The sequence below is a fragment of the Ovis canadensis genome, chromosome 2, assembly GCF_042477335.2.
Source record: "Ovis canadensis isolate MfBH-ARS-UI-01 breed Bighorn chromosome 2, ARS-UI_OviCan_v2, whole genome shotgun sequence".
Lineage (NCBI taxonomy): Eukaryota > Metazoa > Chordata > Mammalia > Artiodactyla > Bovidae > Ovis > Ovis canadensis.
The window spans coordinates 153,264,109-153,284,373 of record NC_091246.1 but is presented as its reverse complement, the minus strand read 5'-3'; the positions used below and the strand labels follow the sequence as shown (position 1 = coordinate 153,284,373).

The 20,265-nt window shown below is 36.4% G+C and overlaps 1 protein-coding gene across 2 annotated transcripts in view; it reads left to right on the top strand.

The window, feature by feature from the left end:
• SLC4A10 (solute carrier family 4 member 10) overlaps window positions 1-20,265 on the top strand; it is a 343,935-nt gene that overhangs the window by 279,036 nt on the left and 44,634 nt on the right. For both annotated transcript variants that reach the window (XM_069574340.1, XM_069574339.1), the window contains exon 15: window positions 16,207-16,312. In XM_069574340.1, coding sequence (XP_069430441.1) covers window positions 16,207-16,312 — 106 coding nt within the window. The remainder of the gene's footprint in view (window positions 1-16,206; window positions 16,313-20,265) is intronic.

Here is a 20,265-nt window from a genome sequence, read left to right as displayed (position 1 = left end):
CACGACTGAAGCAACTTAGCACGATCATATAATGTTAGTGGGCTGCTCTCTGTTTGTAATTCTAGAGACCTTTCAGGATTTTCCCAGTTGGGCATTTTTCATCTAATGCTGAGTCTGGTCATCATGACAAGTATATGAACTAGTTGATATTAGTCAGAGAAACTTAGTTGATAAATTTGACTGAGTATTAAATCCCTGAGCAAATCTGTGAGAATCTTAATTTATTTTTGGGAAAATCTTTGGCTATGGCTGGCAGTTCTGCTTTAATCCAAGGAGTAGAAGAAATTAAGCATTTAGCTTCTGGATCCTTAGAAGGTTTAATTTTAAGGGACACGTTCAGAGGAAAGGGAGAGTGTGTTGTTTCAGGGAAAAAGGAAACTTCATTGAGAGAATTAATATGGAGGAACTAAGTGTATATAGATTGTGTGTTAGTCACTCAGTCATGTCCAACTCGTTGCAACTCCATGGCCTGTAGCCCACCAGGCTCTTATATTTATGGAATTCTCCAGGCAAGAGTACTGGAGTGAGTTCCCGTTCCCTTCCTCAGGGGGATCATTGCCACCCAGGGATGGAATCCAGGTCTGCATTGCTGGCAAATTCTTTCCATCGGAGCCACCAAATAGAGGAGCTGTATATAGCACAGCAGGAAAGGAGGAAGATAGCACAAGAGGTGAGGCCTGAGATAAGAAGCCAAGGGAGATCATGAGGCTCAGGAAGCCATTTTATCTTTGTTTGCCTCAGTAAATCTTCAAATCTTATTATGTGGTGTGGTAAATTTAAGCTCCTGATAACGTTTGGAAGACACAAATGACTGATTGAAATATGAATTCCATTCAGTTTTGGAAATTTAGAGCTGTGGTTGTCCAATTCAGCCTTAAGAAAAGTTAAGGGGACTTCAGAAATTTCTCATAATGGCCATAGATACTATACATTGTCTTTGATTGGGTCAATACATTTAGTTAGAAATGTGCCTGAAGAAGAATCATGGTTTTCAAATAAAAATTGGCTGCAGTCCCTGTAAGAGGGGTACCCTCAAAATATTTAGATAACTGGGATCCCAAATCTTGGAGGGTTTTCTCTAGAGTAAGAGAATAATTTTCAAGCAGCTCAAACAACTCAAATAGCTCAGATAGCGTAAACAGTGCAAATAGCCTGCAGGCCTAATACCAGCCAGTTGTAAGGGAACAGTCTGGTCCCAGAGGAGCCAGGCCAAAAGCTGCTCTGCACAGTTCCAATCCAACAGCCCCTATTCAAAATGGAATGGGGCCAAAGGCTGAATCGGCACAACTCCAATGAAACATCCCATGTTCCAAAAGGAATGGGCCGAAAGCTAGCCAGTTCCAGCTGGAACAGTCTGATTTCAAAAATCAGACCAAAGTGCCAAATGAATACTCACATACAGAACAAGGCCTTAACCAGAATGGAAGAAACCTTAAAATAGATACTGAGTAAAACCTGGAGAGCTTCAAAATGCAAAGTAGATGGAAGCTCAGATCCAGGAGAAAGACCTACCCTCAAACAACAGGGTTGGTGAGAAAAGCAGTGAGAAGCAATAGGCTCAATGTTGGTACCACACCTGTTGGCTCACCAGCTTCAGAGCTCTTGGGGGCTTTCTGGGGATCCTCTCTAAAGGCCATTAAATTGTTGACCTACAACAAATAGACTACCAGTTATTTCTCTAGCAAAATAATAAAAAAAAGAATTTATTCAGGACCTGCAAAGAATTTCAATTTGGGATCTGCAACCACAGCAACATGTAAGTAAGCTCCCTGCAAGAATGGAAAGGAGAACTCTTCTAAAGGGGGAAATGAAGTTAGGAGGGCCATAGTGACCAAACAGTCCGTGGCATTTCATTGGCTGAATTGGATGAGCTGTTGCCAGAGAAGAAGAGGAAATGTTTCTTCTTATTATTCAGGTCTGCTTTTATCTCAGGATGTGAGGCTCCCCTATCTGGTCTCCCAAGGCTATTTAATTGAGGTTGCCATTTATTAATTTTTTACACTTGTAAGAAGAGATAAATAAATCTATCTTTCCTTGCAATTCTCTGTTCCTCCTCCTATCTCCCTACCTCTTATTCTATTGTGGTGGTCTTTTATTCTGTAACCAAAGTTAAGTGTTAAGTAATTTGCCTAATCTCACATGCTAGCAAATAAAAGGTCAAAATTCTTCAAGTGAGGCTTCAACAGTAACTGAACCGAGAACTTCCAGATGTTCAAGCTGGATTTAGAAAAGGCAGAGGAACTAGAGATCAAATTGCCAACATCCATTGGATCATTGAAAAAGCAAGATTGTTACAGAAAAACACGTATTCTGCTTTTTTGACTATGCCAAAGCCTTTGACTGTATGGATCAAAACAAACTGTGGAAAATTCTTAAAGAGATGGGAGTACCAGACCACCTTACCTGCCTCCTGAGAAATCTGTATGCAGGTCATGAAGCACCAATCAGAACTGGACATGGAACAACGGACTGGTTCCAAATTGCAAAAGAAGTATGTCAAGGCTGTATATTGTCACCCTGCTTATTTAACTTATATGCAGAGTACATCATGAGAAATGCCAGGCTGGATGAAGCACAAACTGGAATCAAGATTGCCTGGAGAAATATCGATAATCTCAGATATGAAGTTGACACCACCCTTATGGCAGAAAGCAAAGGAACTGAAGAACCTCTTGATGAAAGTGAAAGAGGAGAGTGAAAAAGCTGGCTTAAAACTCAGCATTCAAAAAACGAAGATCATGGCGTTGAGTCCCATCACTTCATGGCAAATAGATGGGGAAACAATGGAAACAATGAGAGACTGTATTTCCTTGGGCTCCAAAATCACTGCAGATGGTGACTGCAGCCATGAAATTAAAAGACATTTGTTCCTTGGAAAAAAAAGCTATGATGAACTTAGATAGCATATTAAAAAGCAGAGACATTACTTTACCAACAAAGGTCCGTCTTGTCAAAGCTATGGTTTTTCCAGTAGTCGTGTATGGATGTGAGAGTTGGACCATAAAGAAAGCTGAGCACTAAAGAATTGATGCTTTTGAACTTGGTGTTGGAGAAGGCTCTTGAGAGTCCCTTGGACAGCAAGGAGATCCAACCAGTCCATCCTAAAGAAAATCAGTCCTGAATATTCATTGGAAGGACTATGCTGAAGTTGAAGCTCCAGTACTTTGGCCACCTGATCAAAGAGCTGACTCCTTATAAAAGACCCTGATGCTGGGAAAGATTGAAGGCAGGAGCAGAAGGGGACAACAGAGGATGAGATGGTAGGATGGCATCACCAACTCAATGGACATGAGTTTGAGTGAGCTCTGGGATTTGGTGATGGACAGGGAAGCCTGGCGTGCTGCAGTCCATGGGGCCACAAAGAGTTGGAGACAACTGAGCAACTAAACTGCACTAAATTTGTGTAAAGATCAGTTCTAAAATGTTTTTTTAAACCCACATTTTAAAAACCTTTACATAGTTATATTGATATGAGTATTTCTCCCTCTAGTCAGGTAGTGTGCCTAGGTTACATTTTCTTCTCTATGGCTCTAGCACTGTGACTCCTTTGGCATTCAGAAAACAATGTTCTTTCAGAACGTTATCATAAGGAACTCTAAGGACCCTCACACTGGTGAAACAACTGTACTGGTAAAAAAAAAAAATCATTTTGGGAAGCAATAATAGCGGTTGTTTTAAGGGCATAAACCACTTTTATGGGGAATCTAAAAAAAAAAAAAAAAAAAAGAACATTTCCAAAGCAGAAACTGGCTCATAGACTTTGAAAACAAACTTAGGGATACCAATGAGGAAAGTTGAGAGAGATAAATTAGGAGTTTGGAATCAACTCATACAGACTACTGTGTATAACATAATCAACAAAAACCTACTGTATAACATAGAGAACTGTACTCAGTACAGTATTCTATAATAACCCATATGGGAAAAGAATCTGAAAGGAAATGGGTATCTGTATACATATAAGTGAATCACTTTGCTGTACACCTAAAACTAACACAACACTGTAAATCAACTCTACTCTCATATAAAATAAAATTTTTACTAAATTTTAAAAGTATTGGACGTTTTGTTAAGAAGCAATTAAGAGAAGATAGGTAGCTTTATGAGAGACAGACTAAACAACAGGGCAGTTACTATACCAGAGAGAACCAGGGAAAGAGACAGCTAAGGAAAGTCCTCTTGGGGTCAGAAAACCTCAAACAGTGACCTCAGTTACAAAGAAGCTAGAGTTTAATTGCATCATGAAACCAGAGTGTTTTATGCCCTAGGTTTCTTAGCCTCCAATTAAAATAAATAAATCAATTTTTTAAAAATCTTGATTAAAAAAACCAACAAACAATAGAGTAATCACCCGGCAGTTAATGGAGCCTAATAACTGACTGTATGTGGTAACCCCTTCAGCAAGTCCTAAGAAAATAACTGAAAATATGTATCGTGAAGAATAAAAACCCAACAATGTTCATAACATCATGAGAAAATGAATTTTCTTTGAACATTTCATGAGCTGCTCAAAATCATTATATATACTTCAGTTTTCTTCCTGCTTGGAACATGTTTTTCTTGTAAAGCTTCCCCCCAGCCCCCACCTTGTATTGCTAACTGTCCTTTCTCCAGCCTTCCATGCTCGAATGTCCTCAAGCTTTCTCAAGAATTCAATAATTCTACCCTGTTAATTGCTTATTAAAAGTATAAGTATATAGTACAACAGATGTGGCACAGCAGATCTCGAACTTTTTCATGGTGCGTAACTAAAGTTCTATACCCTTTGAAGCAACTCCTTATTTCTCTCTTCCCATCTTTGGAAAACACAATTCTACTTTCTATAAGTTTTACTACTTTAAATACCTCATGTAAGTGGAATTATGTAGTATTTGCCCTCTGTGGCTGGCTATTTCACTTTGCACAATATCCTCAATGTTCATCCATGTTGCTGCATATGAGAGAATTTCCTTCATTTTTTTTAATGGCTGAATAATATTCTATTGTATATATAATTACACTTTAAACAAAGTTCAGTTGTTGATGGATATTTAGATTGTTTCCACTTCTTGGCTATTTTGAACAATGCTGCAGTGAATATGGGAATACACTATGTCTTCAAGATCCAAGTCTCTTTGCATCCAAAAATGAGATTTCTGGATCCTGTAACTCTCTTTATTTTTTGGAGGAAACTATATGGTATTTTTCATGATGGCTGCACCATTAAACATATGTTTTATTGCTGTTGAGTTGTAGTTACTCCTTATACATTTTGGATATTAATATCTTACCAGATTTAGTTTGCAGGTATTTCCTCACTCTGCTTATTGTTTCCTGGCTATGTAAAAGCTTTTTAGTTTAATGTAGTCCGATTGGCTATTTTTTTTGCTTATATTACCTGTGTTTTGGTGTCATATCCAAGAAATCATTGTTAAGGCCAATGCAATAAAGCATTCCCCCGTTTTCTTCTAGAAAATTTTTACTTTCCGGTCTCAGGTCTAATGTTTAAGTCTTATATTCATTTTGAATTGATTTCTGTGTACGATAAAAGGTCCAGTTTTATTCTTTTGCTTGTGGATATCCAGTTTTCCCAGCATTATTTGTTGAAGAGACTTCAACATTTCCACATTGTGTAGTTTTGCCTTTCTTGTCGAAGATCTTTGACTGCATAGGTGAAGGTTTATTTCTGGGCCCTCTGTTCTGTTCTATTGGTCTATGTACCTGTCTTTGTTCCAGTACCATACTGTGGTGTTTTGTTTTTTCAATTACTCTAGCTTTGCTATATATTTTGAAATTAGGAAGTGTGAGACTTCCAACTTTGTTCTTTTTGCTCAAGATTGTTTTGACTGTTCAGAATCTTTCATGGTTTTACATGAATTTTAGGATTAATTTTTCTATTTCTATAAAAAATGTCATTGATATTTTGGTAGTGATTGCACTGAATTTGTAGATCCCCTTGAGTAATGTGGGTATTTTTAACAATGTTAAATCTTGCAGTTCATGAACACATTTCTTTCTTTTCAGTTATCTGTGTCCTCTTTAATTTCTTTCAGCAGTGCTTTGTAGTTTTAAGTGTACAAGTCTTTCACATTTTTGGTTAAATTTATTTCTAAGTATTTTATTCTTATTGATGCTATTGTAAATGGGTTTGTTTTCTTAATTTCCTTTTTAGATTATTCATTGCTAGTTTATAGAAACTCTGCTGAGTTTTTTAATGTTTTAATGTTGATTTTGATCCTGCAACTTTGCTGAATTCATTTATTCTTACTGTGTGTGTGTGTATGTGTGTGTGTGGGTGATCTTTAGACTTTTCTTTATATTAGATTATATAATCTGCAAGTAGAGATAATTTTCCCTTCTTCCTTTCCAATTTGGATGCTTTTTTTTTTCCTTAACTGAATTGCTTTAACTAGGACCTTCAGTACTGTTTTGAATTGAAATGGCAGGAATGGGCATCTTTGTTTTGTTCTTTATCTTAGAGAAAAAACTTCTGGTTTTTCCCCATTGTTTATTATGTTAGTTGTGGGCTTGTCATACTGGATTTTATTATGTTGAGATAATGTCCTTCTACTCCTAGTTAGATGAGTACTTTTATCATGAAAGGATGTTGAATTTGTCAGATGCTTTTTTGTGCATCTATTGAGTTGATCATATGATTTTATCCTTTGTTCCATTAATGTGGTGTAATACAATGATTGATATTTGTTTGTTGAACCATTCTTGTGTTCCAGGGATAAATCCCACTTGGTTATGGTGTATGATCCTTTTAATGTGTTGTTGAATTTAGTTTGCTAATATTTTGTTGAAGATTTTTGCACCTATATTCATTAAGGACATTGTTTTTTAGTTTTCTTTTGATGTCTTTTTCTTTGGTATCAGGGTAATTCTGGCTTCATAAAATGAGTTTGGAAGTGTTCCCTCCTCTTCAGTTTCTGGAAGAGCTTGAGGATTGGCACCAGTTCTTTAAATGTATGGTAGAATTCGCCAGTGAAACCATCTGGTCACGGGCTTTTCTTTGTTGGGAGGTTTTTGATTACCCATTCAGTCTCCTTGCTAGTTATAGGTCTGTTCAGAATTTCTATTTCTTCATAATTCAGTCTTGGTAGATTGCATGTTTCTAGGAATTTATCCATTTCTTCCAGGCTATCCAAATTGTTGGTTTGGAATTTCTCATAGTAATCTCTTATAATCTTTTTAATTTCTGTGGCATTAGTTGTAATATCTCCTCTCTAATAATTTTGAGTCTTCTTAATTATTTTCTTCATCTAGCTAAAAGTTTGTCAATTTTGTTGATTTTTTGAAAAAAAAAACACAAAATGCATTTTCATTGATCTCTACTATTGTTTTTCTATTTTCTATTTCATTTATTTTTGTTCTGATGATTATTATTTCCTTCCTTCTGCTTGGGGATTCATTTCTTTTTATTTTTTTAGTCTCCTGTGTTTTAAAGTTAGGTTGTTTATTTGTAAATTTTCATCTTTTTAATATAGGCAATTATTGCTATAAACTTCCCTTTTTGTGCTGCTTTTGCTGCATCCTATAAGTTTTAGTATCTTTTTGTTTTCATTTGTCTTCAGATACTTTCTAATTTCTCTTTTGATATCTTCTTTGGCTTATTGGTTGTTCAAGAATGCATTGCTTAATTTCCATATATTTTTGAATTTTTTAGTTTCCTTCTGTTTTTGATTTCTAGTTTCATTGCACTGTGCTTTGAAAGTACACTTACTTTGATTTCAGTCTTCTCAAATTTGTTAAGTCTAGGTTGTGACCTAAAATGTGATCTCTTATGGAGAATGGTTTGTGTGTGCTTGAAAAGACTGTATATTCTGCTGCTGTTGGGTGAAATGCCCTGTATATGATATTCAGTTCATTTGCTCTATAGTATTTTACAAATCCTCTGTTTCCTTCAGTTCAGTTCAGTCGCTCAGTCGTGTACGACTCTTTGTGACCCCATGAGTCGCAGCACGCCAGGCCTCCCTGTCCATCACCATCTCCTGGAGTTCACTCAGATTCACGTCCATCGAGTCTGTGATGCCATCCAGCCATCTCATCCTCTGTCATCCCCTTCTCCTCCTGCCCCCAATCCCTCCCAGCATCAGAGTCTTTTCCAATGAGTCAACTCTTCTCATGAGGTAGCCAAAGTTTCAGCTTTAGCATCATTCCTTCCAAAGAACACCCAGGGCTGATCTCCTTTAGAATGGACTGGTTGGATCTCCTTGCAGTCCAAGGGACTCTCAAGAGTCTTCTCCAACACCACAGTTCAAAAGCATCAATTCTTTGGTGCTCAGCTTCTTCACAGTCCAACTCTTACATCCATACATGACTACTGGAAAAACCATAGCCTTGATGTGTTATTGATGTCAAAACATTACACCCTTCTAAATTATGTATCCATTAACATATTTTTATAGTAATAGTTTTTAAAAATACTTTTGTCCTTCAACCCCTATACCAGAATTAATTAGACAGACCTTAGTCAGCAAAGTAATGTCTCTGCTTTTGAATATGCTATCTAGGTTGGTCATAACTTTTCTTCCAAGGCGTAAGCGTCTTTTAATTTCATGGCTGCAATCACCATCTGCAGTGATTTTGGAGCCCAAAAAATAAAGTCTGACACTGTTTCCACTGTTTCCCATCTATTTCCCATGAAGTGATGGGACCTGATGCCATGATCTTTGTTTTCTGAATGTTGAGCTTTAAGGCAACCTTTTCACTCTCCTCTTTCACTTTCATCAAGAGGCTTTTTAGTTCCTCTTCACTTTCTGCCATAAGGGTGGTGACAATAAGCAGGGTGACAATATACAGCCTTGACGTACTCCTTTTCCTATTTGGAACCAGTTTGTTGTTCCATGTCCAGTTCTAACTGTTGCTTCCTGAACTGCATACAGATTTCTCAAGAGGCAGGTCAGGTGGTCTGGTATTCCCATCTCTCTCAGAATTTTCCACAGTTGATTGTGATCCACACAGTCAAAGGCTTTGGCATAGTCAATAAAGCAGAAATAGATGTTTTTCTGGAACTCTCTTGCTTTTTCCATAATCCAGCAGATGTTGGCAATCTGATCTCTGGTTCCTCTGCCTTTTCTAAAACCAGCTTGAACATCTGGAAGTTTGCGGTTCCGTATTCATCTTCTGTCTGGATTCTATCCATTATTTAAAGTGAGGTATTGAAATCTCCTAATATTATTGTGTAATTATCTATCTTTCCCTTCAATTCTGTCAGTGTTTCCTTCCTATATTTTGGTGCTCTGCTACTAGATACATATATCTTTTTAATTGTTGTATCTACCCAATTAATTAACTCTTTTATTATTTATCATGTCCTTCTTTGTCTCTTTTGACAGTTTTTGACTTAAAGTCTATTTTGTCTAATATGATTATGGCCCACCCTTTCACTCTATGTGTGTTACTAAATCAAAAATCTTTTCTAGATAGCATATAGTTGGATTTTTTCTAATCCATTTAACCACTCTATATCTTCTGATTAGGGAGTAAAATCCATTTACATTTAAGTAGTTATTGATAGAGAAGAACTTACTATTGCCATGTTGTTAGTTGTTTCTGTCTTATATTTATCCTTCACCCCCTTTCCTCTCTTTTTTCCTTCCTTTGTGTTTTGTTGATTTCTTTTGGTAGTGATATGTTTTGATCCCTTTTAATTTTCTTTTGTGAATGTTCTACACAAAATGGTACTTTCTTGATGGTTACCATGGGGCTTACATAAAGCATCGTATATTTACAACAATCTATTTTAAGCTGATAAAACTTAACTTTATTGCATACAAATGCTCTTCACATTGACTCCCTCTTGCTTATACTTTCTGTGTTATTGATGTCAAAACATTATATCCTTCTAAATTATGCATCCATTAACATATTTTTATAGTAATAGTTTTTAAAAATACTTGTGTCCTTCAACCCCTATACCAGAATTAAAAGTGATTCATGTACCAGTATTACAGTATTTTGTATTTGTATATTTACGGAGGAGCCTGGTAAGCTGCAGTCCATGGGGTTGCTAAGAGTCAGACACGACTGAGTGACTTCACTTTCACTTTTCACTTTCATGCATTGAAGAAGGAAGTGGCAACCCACTCCAGTGTTTTTGCCTGGAGAATCCCAGGGGTGGGGGAGTCTGGTAGGCTACCATCTCTGTGGTTGCAGAGTCGGACACGATTGAAGTGACTTAGCGGTAGCAGCAGTAGCAGCAGCAGCAGCAGCAGCAAGCTTTATACTTTCATATGCTTTTGTGTTGTTCAGCATCCTTTTGTTTGAGCTTGATGGAATCCCTTTAGCATTTCTTGTAGGCAGTTATAGTGATGATGAACTCCCTCAGCATTTGTTTTTTTTCCTTTAAACATGGGAAGGTTTTCTTTTTCCTTCATTTTTCAAGTACCACTTTTTTTTTTTTTGCCACATATAGTGTTCTTGGTTGGCAGTTTTTCCCTTTTAGCACCTTGAATATATCATCCCACTGCCTTCTGGCCTGTAGAGTTCCTGCTGAAAAATTCACTGATGGTATTATGGGACTTCTCTTGCACATGGTGATTGACTTTTCTCTCGTTGCTGTTAGAATTTTCTCTGTATTTCTCTTTTGACAGTTTGATTATAATGTCTCTTACTGTGGATTTGTTTGGATTTACTATGGTTGGAATCCACTGGATTTCTTAAATATGGATATAATTTCCTTCCTTAGTTTTGGAAAGTTTCGGGGCACTATTTCTTTAAATAAGTTTTCTATCACTTATACTCTTTGTTCTTCCAGGGTCCCATGATGCATATATTGATTTGCTGATGATATCCCATGTGTTCCTCAGACTTTATTCACTCTGTTTCATTCTTTTTTCTGATCTAGTCTTCTGACTGGATAATTTCAAGTGACTTGTCCTCAAGTTCACTGATTTTTTCTTCAGCTTAATTGAACCTAGTGTTAAATCCTCCTACTGAATTTTTTTACTTCAATTATTGTATTCTTTCACTCCAAATTCTCTGTTTTGTTCTTTTTAATACTTTATTTTTTGCTGATATTTTCACTTTGTTTATGTGTCATCTTGATCTCATAGTGCATCATTATAATGGTTATTTTAATTCTCTGTCAGGTAGTTTATATGCCTCCATTTCTTTAAGATAAATTTGATTTATTTTATTCTTTTGTACGGAGAGGCAATGGCAACCCACTCCAGTACTCTTGCCTGGAAAATCCCATGGACTGAGGAGCCTGGTGGTCTGCAGTCCATGGGGTCGCTAAGAGTCAGACACGACTGAGCGACTTCACTTTCACTTTTCACTTCACGCATTGGAGAAGGAAATGGCAACCCACTCCAGTGTTCTTGCCTGGAGAATCCCAGGGATGGGGGAGCCTGGTGGGCCACCGTCTATGGGGTCGCACAGAGTCGGACACGACTGAAGCGACTTAGCAGCAGCAGCAGCAGCAGCATTCTTTTGTATGGGCCATGTTTCCCTGTTTCTTCATGTATCCCATAACTTTGTTTTAGGATTGGCACACTTGAAATAAAAGCCACATCTCATAGCCTTTATAGACTGGCCTTTTCTTAGAGGGAAGGGAATGCAAATTCTTTGAGCCTGTGTGTGCAATTTCTCAATTAGGTAGAGCTGGCTGATTTCTTTTTCCAGGGACTCATAATTTTTTGCTCTACCTGGGGTCACTCTGTCGTACTGCAAGTTCTCTGGTTTTACGATGTGTGTTGGTGTTGAGTTGTGTCTAGTTCTTCATGACCCCATGGACTGTGGCCTGTCGGGCCCTCTGTTCATGGAATTTCCCAGGCAAGAATACTGTAGTGGAGTGCCATTTTCTGTTCCAGGGGATCTTCTTGACTCAGGGATTGAACCTGCATCTCCTGCAGGTCCTGCATTGGCAGGCAGATTCTTCACCACTGCGCCGCCTAGGAAGTCCTGGTTTTTCAGTAGCAAGCTGCTATGGTGTCCCATGTTCTCAGAGACCTCCAGATGTCTGCTGTATGCTGACTCCTCATCAGCAGCCTGAATTAGGTGAGACAGATACCAGCCCCTTCTGCATTCTTCTAAAGAGCCTGAACATCAGACATATGCTCCTTTCAGTCCTTCCAGAGGGAGAAGCCTCAGATTGTTCTACCCCTAACTGCATTGAGCCATCCTAGTCCCTGAATGCCAATTTACCCATTCTTCTTTGTTCTCAGTGGCACCAAGGCATCCAGACTACAATGGTTCTGTCAGTACTCTGAATTAGACAAGACAGTTACCAGTTCCTCAGTAGCCCTCTGAAGAGCTGGAATGTCAGATACAGCGTCTACTTTTTTCTTCACCCCCAGGGTAAAAAGTGTGAGCCGGGTTATTCTCTACCATTGCTGAGCTGTGCCAGCTTAGAAAAGGGGCTGAGGCAATTGAAGTGAAATTGCTCTTCTTATCCATTTGAATGTGGCTTTTCACAGCTTTGCATTCTGGTATGGCAACATCTTGACTAGATTCTAGAATTCTCATTGCAGTATTTGGAATGTACTTTGTTAAATTGCAGTTTCTGTGGGGGAGAGAGTGGAACTTTGCATTCGTCCATCTTGTGATTCACTCCCCCTGTGATTTACTCTTGGGCTCTGCTACATTTGCCATTCCGAGAGTCCTTTCACTGCCTTCTTAGGTTGGAAGCCCTCTTTCCTTCATCCTATATCTTCTTTGTTTCCTTACAAGTTATGCTTTCTAATTAATGACACATGCACAAAAAAGCTAGAATCTGCAAAGAATAAACATTCTTTTTTCATTCTTCCTTACATTTGATTTGATGATTTCATTCGATAAAGACCTCTAGGTCCAAAGTAATTTTGCCTTACAGTGTTGATGGTATTGCTTAGAGAAAAGACTGAGGCTATTCTTGGAGTGGTATGTATGTAAGTCTGTAGCAGTTGGGGATGGATTTCTGGTATCAACTATTGTATAGTCAAACTTTAAACTAGTTCTCATGTTTTTGGCTTCCTCTTTTTACTCTGTTTCTTTTTTGAGTATAAACTCTTCTCTTAGTCAAGACCCTCCTTGATATTTTACTCATCAGGACAGCTCCCTCTTTTACTGCAGTTGGAAGAATATATATATATACACACACACATATATATATATCCTATATAAATTTATAAATTTTATTTTTATATATAATTACATATATCTGTTTATATATAAATATATACATATATTTATGAGTGAGTGAGAGAGTAAGAGAGCACTACCTAGGTTTAAATTCTGGCTCTGGAGTTTCTAGCTGTGTAAACTTGGCCATGTCACTTGTGTCTCGATATATTCATGTGACAACCTAGTTTAGGGATTAAATTAAAAGGTACTGTTATTATTGCTCTTCTGTTCTGCTTTTTCAAAAATCCTATTTTCATATGACTTTCATATTCTGTTTGTTTACATATCTCTCTTTTTGATGTATCTCCTCGTGTCTCTTTTTATATTATTCCTTAGCTTAGTGAATTCTAGGTCATAACAAAATAAACATGTGTATTCAGTCCTCTTTTTTAAGCTAGAAGCCAAATCTGATTTTTAATTTTAGAAAATAATCAGTGATTTAATGGTTTTAATGTAATTTTAATAATTTAAGCTATTCTTAAAATGAAATTATTCTCTCTATTCATATATTATCTTTACTATATTTGCCTAGTGATCTAATAATGACCCAGAGTCAAAATTGAATGGGAATTTTCTTTCTTTTGATAGATTCTTAGTAATAGTAGTGAAACTACTTTAATGCTGGTCAGAATTTAATTCTCTTTAAAGAATTGGAAACAAAAAAGAATATCAGCATGTTAGAGAAAAGCCTATTGTTCTTTTTTGTATTACATCAATGGAAAGTTAACAGTTTTATTACATCTTATGAAAAACCAAAAAATGAACCAGAGAATAATGATGATAATCATGATGATGATAGGAGCAACAATTACAAAATGCATAAACATATACATGCCATTTAGTATATATCATGTTACATATTCTTCATAATAGCTCTACTAGGTAGGCATTTCAGTCCTCATTTTACTTTATGAGGAAACCAAGGTTTAGAGTGCTTAAATAACTTGCCCATGCCACACAACCAGTAAAGCACAGAGCTTTCTGATACAAAGGCCTGTGTTCTGTGATTATGTACAACTAATCCAGGACTTTGGTATGGAGCAGAGGCAATGGCAGCCCACTCCAGTACTCTTGCCTGGAAAATCCCATGGACGGAGGAGCCTGGTAGGCTGCACTCCATGGGGTCACTGAGAGTCGGACACGATTGAAGGACTTCACTTTCACTTTTCACTTTCATGCATTGGAGAAGGAAATGACAACCCACTCCAGTGTTCTTGCCTGGAGAATCCCAGGGACGGGAGAGCCTGGTGGGCTGCCGTCTATGGGGTCGCACAGAGTTGGACACGACTGAAGCGACTTAGCAGCAGCAGCACTCCGGGACTTGGGAACCTATAGATTTGAACAAATTGCATTAGTGAATGACTATTACTGCCTTTCAAAGACCTTTGTTTCCCTCTTGCTATGTCTCCTCCTTCTGATACCACAGTGGTCACCGCAGCTACTCATAGTGGCTAATACTTCCTTCTTTCATTCCCTTAAAATCCTCGTTAACAACTTTCTCATTGGACTCCTCTGTGTTTTTAGTGCCCCAGTCCCAAGTGAGCCCAGGTGGGAATACTCTAACCATCCTTAGTGAGAAAAGGTGCAGGCCTGTCTGTATTGCTCCAGTCAAGTAGAATTTCTTATAATAATAGACACTGAGTACGCTTTGAAAAATGAATGAGTGGTGATAAAAAAAGAACAGACTAAAATTCCTGATGTAGAAAGAGAGACTGTAGCTCAGGCAAAGGAATTTATCAAGTAGAAACTGTAATATGTTTTCCTATAGAAATAATAGTAGTTGAGTTCTACAGTTCAATTGATATCACTAAAATAGCAGTCCAACCTATTTTTAAGTTTTGTAGTATATGTGGGTTAACCTGGGAGCCCAAATACGATTTTTATAAAATGCTTCTAGAAGAAAATGCTCTCTGAAGGGCAAATAATAGACAACGAATTTTTTGAACAAACCATTTGTAAATTGAAGTTAACATCTAAGACCATTAACTTGTTGATAATCTTTGCTTGTGTCTTCTCATTTACTTACAAAGTTATAAAGAATGTGATATCAAAAGCTGTTTTTTATTACATAGTAGTAAGACTTGCCCAAATCTTTCCCATTCTTTCTGCTCTTACCCTCAGCATTCATCATGTTATCTTGTATGTAGCTGTTGTTCAGTCACTCAGTTGTGTCCTACTCTTTGCATCCCCTACTCTTTGTGTGGACTGCAGCAGGCCTGGTTTCCTTGTCCTCCACTATCTCTTAGAGTCTGCCCAAACTCACGCTCATTGAGTCGATGGTGCCATCCAACCATCTCATCCTCTGTTGTCCTCTTCTCCTCCTGCCCTCAATCTTTACCAGTATCAGCGTCTTTTCTAATGAGTCGGCTCTTTGCATCAGGTGCTCAAAGTATTGGAGCTTCAGCTTCAGCATCAGTCCTTCTAATGAGTGTGGGGATGACAGAGAATTGATTTTCTTTTCCTACTGGTTTGCTCTTACCCTCAGCATTTATCTTGTTACCTTGCATATATAGTAGCTATTCAAAAAGTTTTTGCATATTGATTGTTTGAGTTTTAATAAGACTATCACTCATCACAAAGAAAAGTATATCCTGAGATACACAGGGTTCTTACTTCAACTTAGCTTTAATTTAAAATTACATAGCATAATTCTAAGTGATCTTTAGAATATGAAATATATATATAAACATATATATGTTTTTACAATATTAATAAAAATACAAAAATTATAAAAATACATTTGGATGTTTATCATTTTTTCCCACTTGACTTATAATTTAGGGGTAAATGGTTGTTGTAAGATTTAGAAAGCATCTTGATTTAAAAGGCCCCCAAAGCCTTGTGTTCTAACCTATACTTTAAAAAATTTCCTCTGACTGGAACAGAGAGGGAATGACCTCTCATTCCAGGAAACATTAAAAATGCTCTAATGTCCTAGTAATATATCTATCATATGTCTGAAAATAGTGTGTTTTGGAATATTTAGGATGACCGAACTACTTATCTCTCAGATGGAGGGAGGCTGTGATTGGGGAAGAAGGACTACTTACACATCTATTTTAAGTCTGGTCACAAAAAGATACTTATTTCATAAAAGACACTGTTTTGTCTTTGCAGATGTAACTGTGTGGAGCCACATAATCCTAGTAATAATACATTGAAGGAATGGAGGGAGTCCAATATTTCTGCCTCCGACATAATTTGGGAGAACCTAACTGTTTCGGTAAGTGAAACATGTCATGAATCTTACTACTATAAGGTCCTTTTTGACATTTTGAATGTTAAAATTATTGCCACTAAGGCAAATTATTTTAAATAAATACTATTACAAAAGTGATAGTTTTATTTCATCCATTCAAATATGCATAAGTTAACTGGGGTTTTTCCTTCATTATTAAGCTTTTCCAATAGTTAGTAGTCCTGAATTACTCTAAAAGCACACATATATGGCATAATGTGACTAGATTAACTGAAAGCACATTAAGTAAGAGTATTGTTGACCTAAATTAAACCATATGACAGAACTAAGTCAGCCTTCTGTGTAAAGAATGCTTTTACTTCACTCCGTAATCCTGCTCCAGCTGTTCAGAATATGTTGAGGGGGAGGGGATGTTTGTTAATATTTTGCTATAAATATTGAACTTTGGGGGAAAACCAAAGTCAGTTTCCTTAAAATTTTGGCGTCTCCCTCAGAAAGAGTTTTCTTAACTTCCATTTTCTCCTTATCTTCCTTCCATTTAAGAAAGTGAATGACAACATATTTTTCATCTATCAAAGTTAAATCTTGTACCTTTAAAAACATTTGTCTTTTCTTTTTTTAATGATATCTTCCTCCCCCCTCATAGTTGAATATCTCTGTTTCTCTTAATCTCTTGTAATATTTGTGCATACCTATTTTCATCTATATTTACATCCTTTACTTCGAGTCAATCAAATCTCATAATTGAAAAAATACAAAGATTCTGCTTTTACTAAGGATTAAAATCTGAGTCATTCTAGTTTCTTTTCTATTCTCAGTTACAAACATTACAGTCCAAAGCTTCTGCCAATTTACCTACCTGTATAAGCTCAAATCCCATTATAACCATCAGCATAAAACTGTATGAATTCTAGTTCATTTCATGAGAAACACATTTTAGTAAGTGAGCCAGTTAGTGATACACACAAACCTTTTTTGTTGTACGATTATAAAACTCTAAACACAGTTCTTACAAAAGTACTTGACCTGTTGCCTATTTTTCTCACTTTTCCTCATTAAGTATTTTTTTCAGAATCAAAATTTTTAAAATTCCACCTTTGACCTATATTTTACTACCTTTCTTCTTACCCTAGGCATTTGCTCTAAAATGTCTTCACTTTCATTTTTTTTCTGTTATAGTTAACATTTATTCTGTTGTATTTTTCCTTAGAAAAAAGATTACTGAACTTCTGAGAGCTCATTTAAGTTGTCCAATAAAAGAAATGATGAGCTGAACAAGAAAGAATGCTACAGTTGTTCAGAATTTAGACATGGTTGATCCCTTCAGCAATGCATCTTCCATTTATATTCCCCTTTTATAAACTATAAGGATATTATATTTTAAGAGTTCCTTGCTTTTGTCCCTCATCTTGGTGTCCCCTACACTTACCCAATAATTTCATCTCTAAATTATTTAATATGATAATTTACTCTATGTTTTATAGTCTTGAATAATTTCGTATTAAAACGTGTCCAACTCTTTGCAACCCCATGGACTGTAGCCTACCAGGCTCCTCCCTCCATGGGATTCTCCAGGCAAGAGTACTGGAATGGGTTGCCATTTCTTTTCCAGGGGATCTTCCCGACCCAGGGATCAAACCCGGGTCTCCTGGATTCCAGGCAGACACTTTAACCTCTGAGCCACCAGGGAAGTCCAATATTTATTCCATATAGTAGCAAATCCTGAATCATACATTTCTAAGAGACTCATAGCACAATTGATCTACTTAGGCATGAGTTAATTTTAAATATTAGAAGTTTTAGGGTCAAGCAGAGTACAGTGAAAAATACTTTGCAATCAATCAAACAAAGCAAATCTAATCCTGAGGTGCTTTTTTTTTTTCTTTGTTAAGTTATGCACTAGGTGTTAACAGTCTGGCAGAAATTTTAATATTATTTTTCATTAGGTAAAAGCACTGTTTACAATAAATAATCACTAATCTTGACCAGAAATAGCACTTATCACCAAAGGGTATTCTACATAATGAAAAAAACTTACAATTTTAAGTCATTGAGTGCCATAACGACTTGTCTTAATTGTTATTCTATTTTTTTCTGAGCATAACCATCAGGATCATCAAAAGCATTTTATTAATTTTATTAACAGTGCTAATGACTGTTATAACTATTTTTATAAAAATGGTCATGTAATATTTACTCTGTGTATTAGTCACTTGATAACTTTTAATTGAATTGTTACATAGCTCATGAACTTTAATTTTTACCTTGCTAACTCAGCAATGGCAAGAACTTTAGCTTTCTTTGATTCTCCCAAATAACTGTATGCATAGTAAGTGTTCAATAAACGTTTAATGATTATTTTGAAAAGCAGTCTCAAATTACAGATTTACTATTTAATGTAAATGTCTTGGTTTATTTTGTTTTCTAGCTTTATTGAGGTATAATTGACAAATAAAAATTGTATATTTAAGGTATAAAATATATTTTGATGAATGTATACACGGTGAATGGTTACCACAATCAAGCTAATTAACACACATATCACCTCACATAAAGAACCTTTTTACTTGGTGAAAATAATTAAGATCTACTGTCCCAGCAAATTTCAGTTATTTAATGCGATATTATCAACCATAGTCACTGTGTTCTACACTAGCACTTCACAGTTATCGATCCTGCATAAGGGAAACTTTGTTCCCTTCATCCAACATTTCCCCATTTCCCTCTCTCCCTAGTCACTGGTAGCTGCCATTCTACCCTCTGCTTCTGTGTTTGACGTCTAGCTTCCACACAGAAGATAAAACACACAGTATTTGTCTTCCTGTGTCTGGCTTGTTTCGATTAGCATGTCTTACAGGTTCATTCATGTTGCTGCAGTGACACTGCCTTCCTTTTTAAGGGTGAATGATATTCTATTGTATGTTTACACTACAGTTTCTTAATCCATTCATCCATTGACAGACATCTAGGTTATTTCCATATCTTGACTATTGTGAATAATGCTTAATTCAAGTGTTTTATAGCAAGCTAGAGTACTTAGGTTTCTATGTTTATATATATATTTTAGCAGTATATCAAAATCTGTCATTATAAGGAATTCCTAGACAAGGTTTAAAATATTCACAGGCAATTAACTAGCAATTGGTTAAGAATTGTTTCAATGCCAGAATTACATATTTAGCTTATACATAAATAAGGGGCAGGACACTAATGCCAACTCTAATTTCTTACTTTATCAAACTTAATTTTTACCAACTTATAAAATTGTTGAAGCTTAAAACGTGTTGAAGAATAATTAGTAGAAATGAGTTTGTCAACAAGCGTTTTTTTCATTTTCGTAAGTGAAACCATATGTGAGACTCAAAATAAGAGACCAGGATTTAGATGTAGTTTTCTCTTCCAAATCTCAGGACTTCATGTGTGTGTGTGTGTGTGTTTTAAGGGTACAGTTGGTATAAACCAGAAAATAAATGTAGAATATAGTAGCTCACAATTTTTCCTTTTTAAATAACATACTGCCCCCCTAAAAGAAAGAAAAATATACTTTTCAAATTTGCTTTGAATTAAAGTGACGAGGCAGGCTAATGGCAATGTGTTATAACTTAAATAATTCTTTAAATGGTTTCTATATTACTAAGAATTGAGAACAAGACTCAACCAAGTCCAAGACTTGGAAGACTTTTATATCTGCACAAAAGATTGAAGATGATCACACATATATAGGCAATGTGTTTACAAAGGAACTTTTAGCTCCTCTTTGTATTTATCCACTCTTTTCTTTATTTACTTTTAATTGGAGGATAATTGCTTTGCAGTGTTGTGTTAGTTTCTGCCATACAACAGCATGAATCAGCCATAAGTATACACATACCTGCTCCGTCTTGAACTTCTCGCCCAGCATCCCACCTTTCCAGGTCATCACAGCACCAGGTTGAGCTCCCTGTGTTATACAGCAACTTCCCACTAGCTATTTTGCA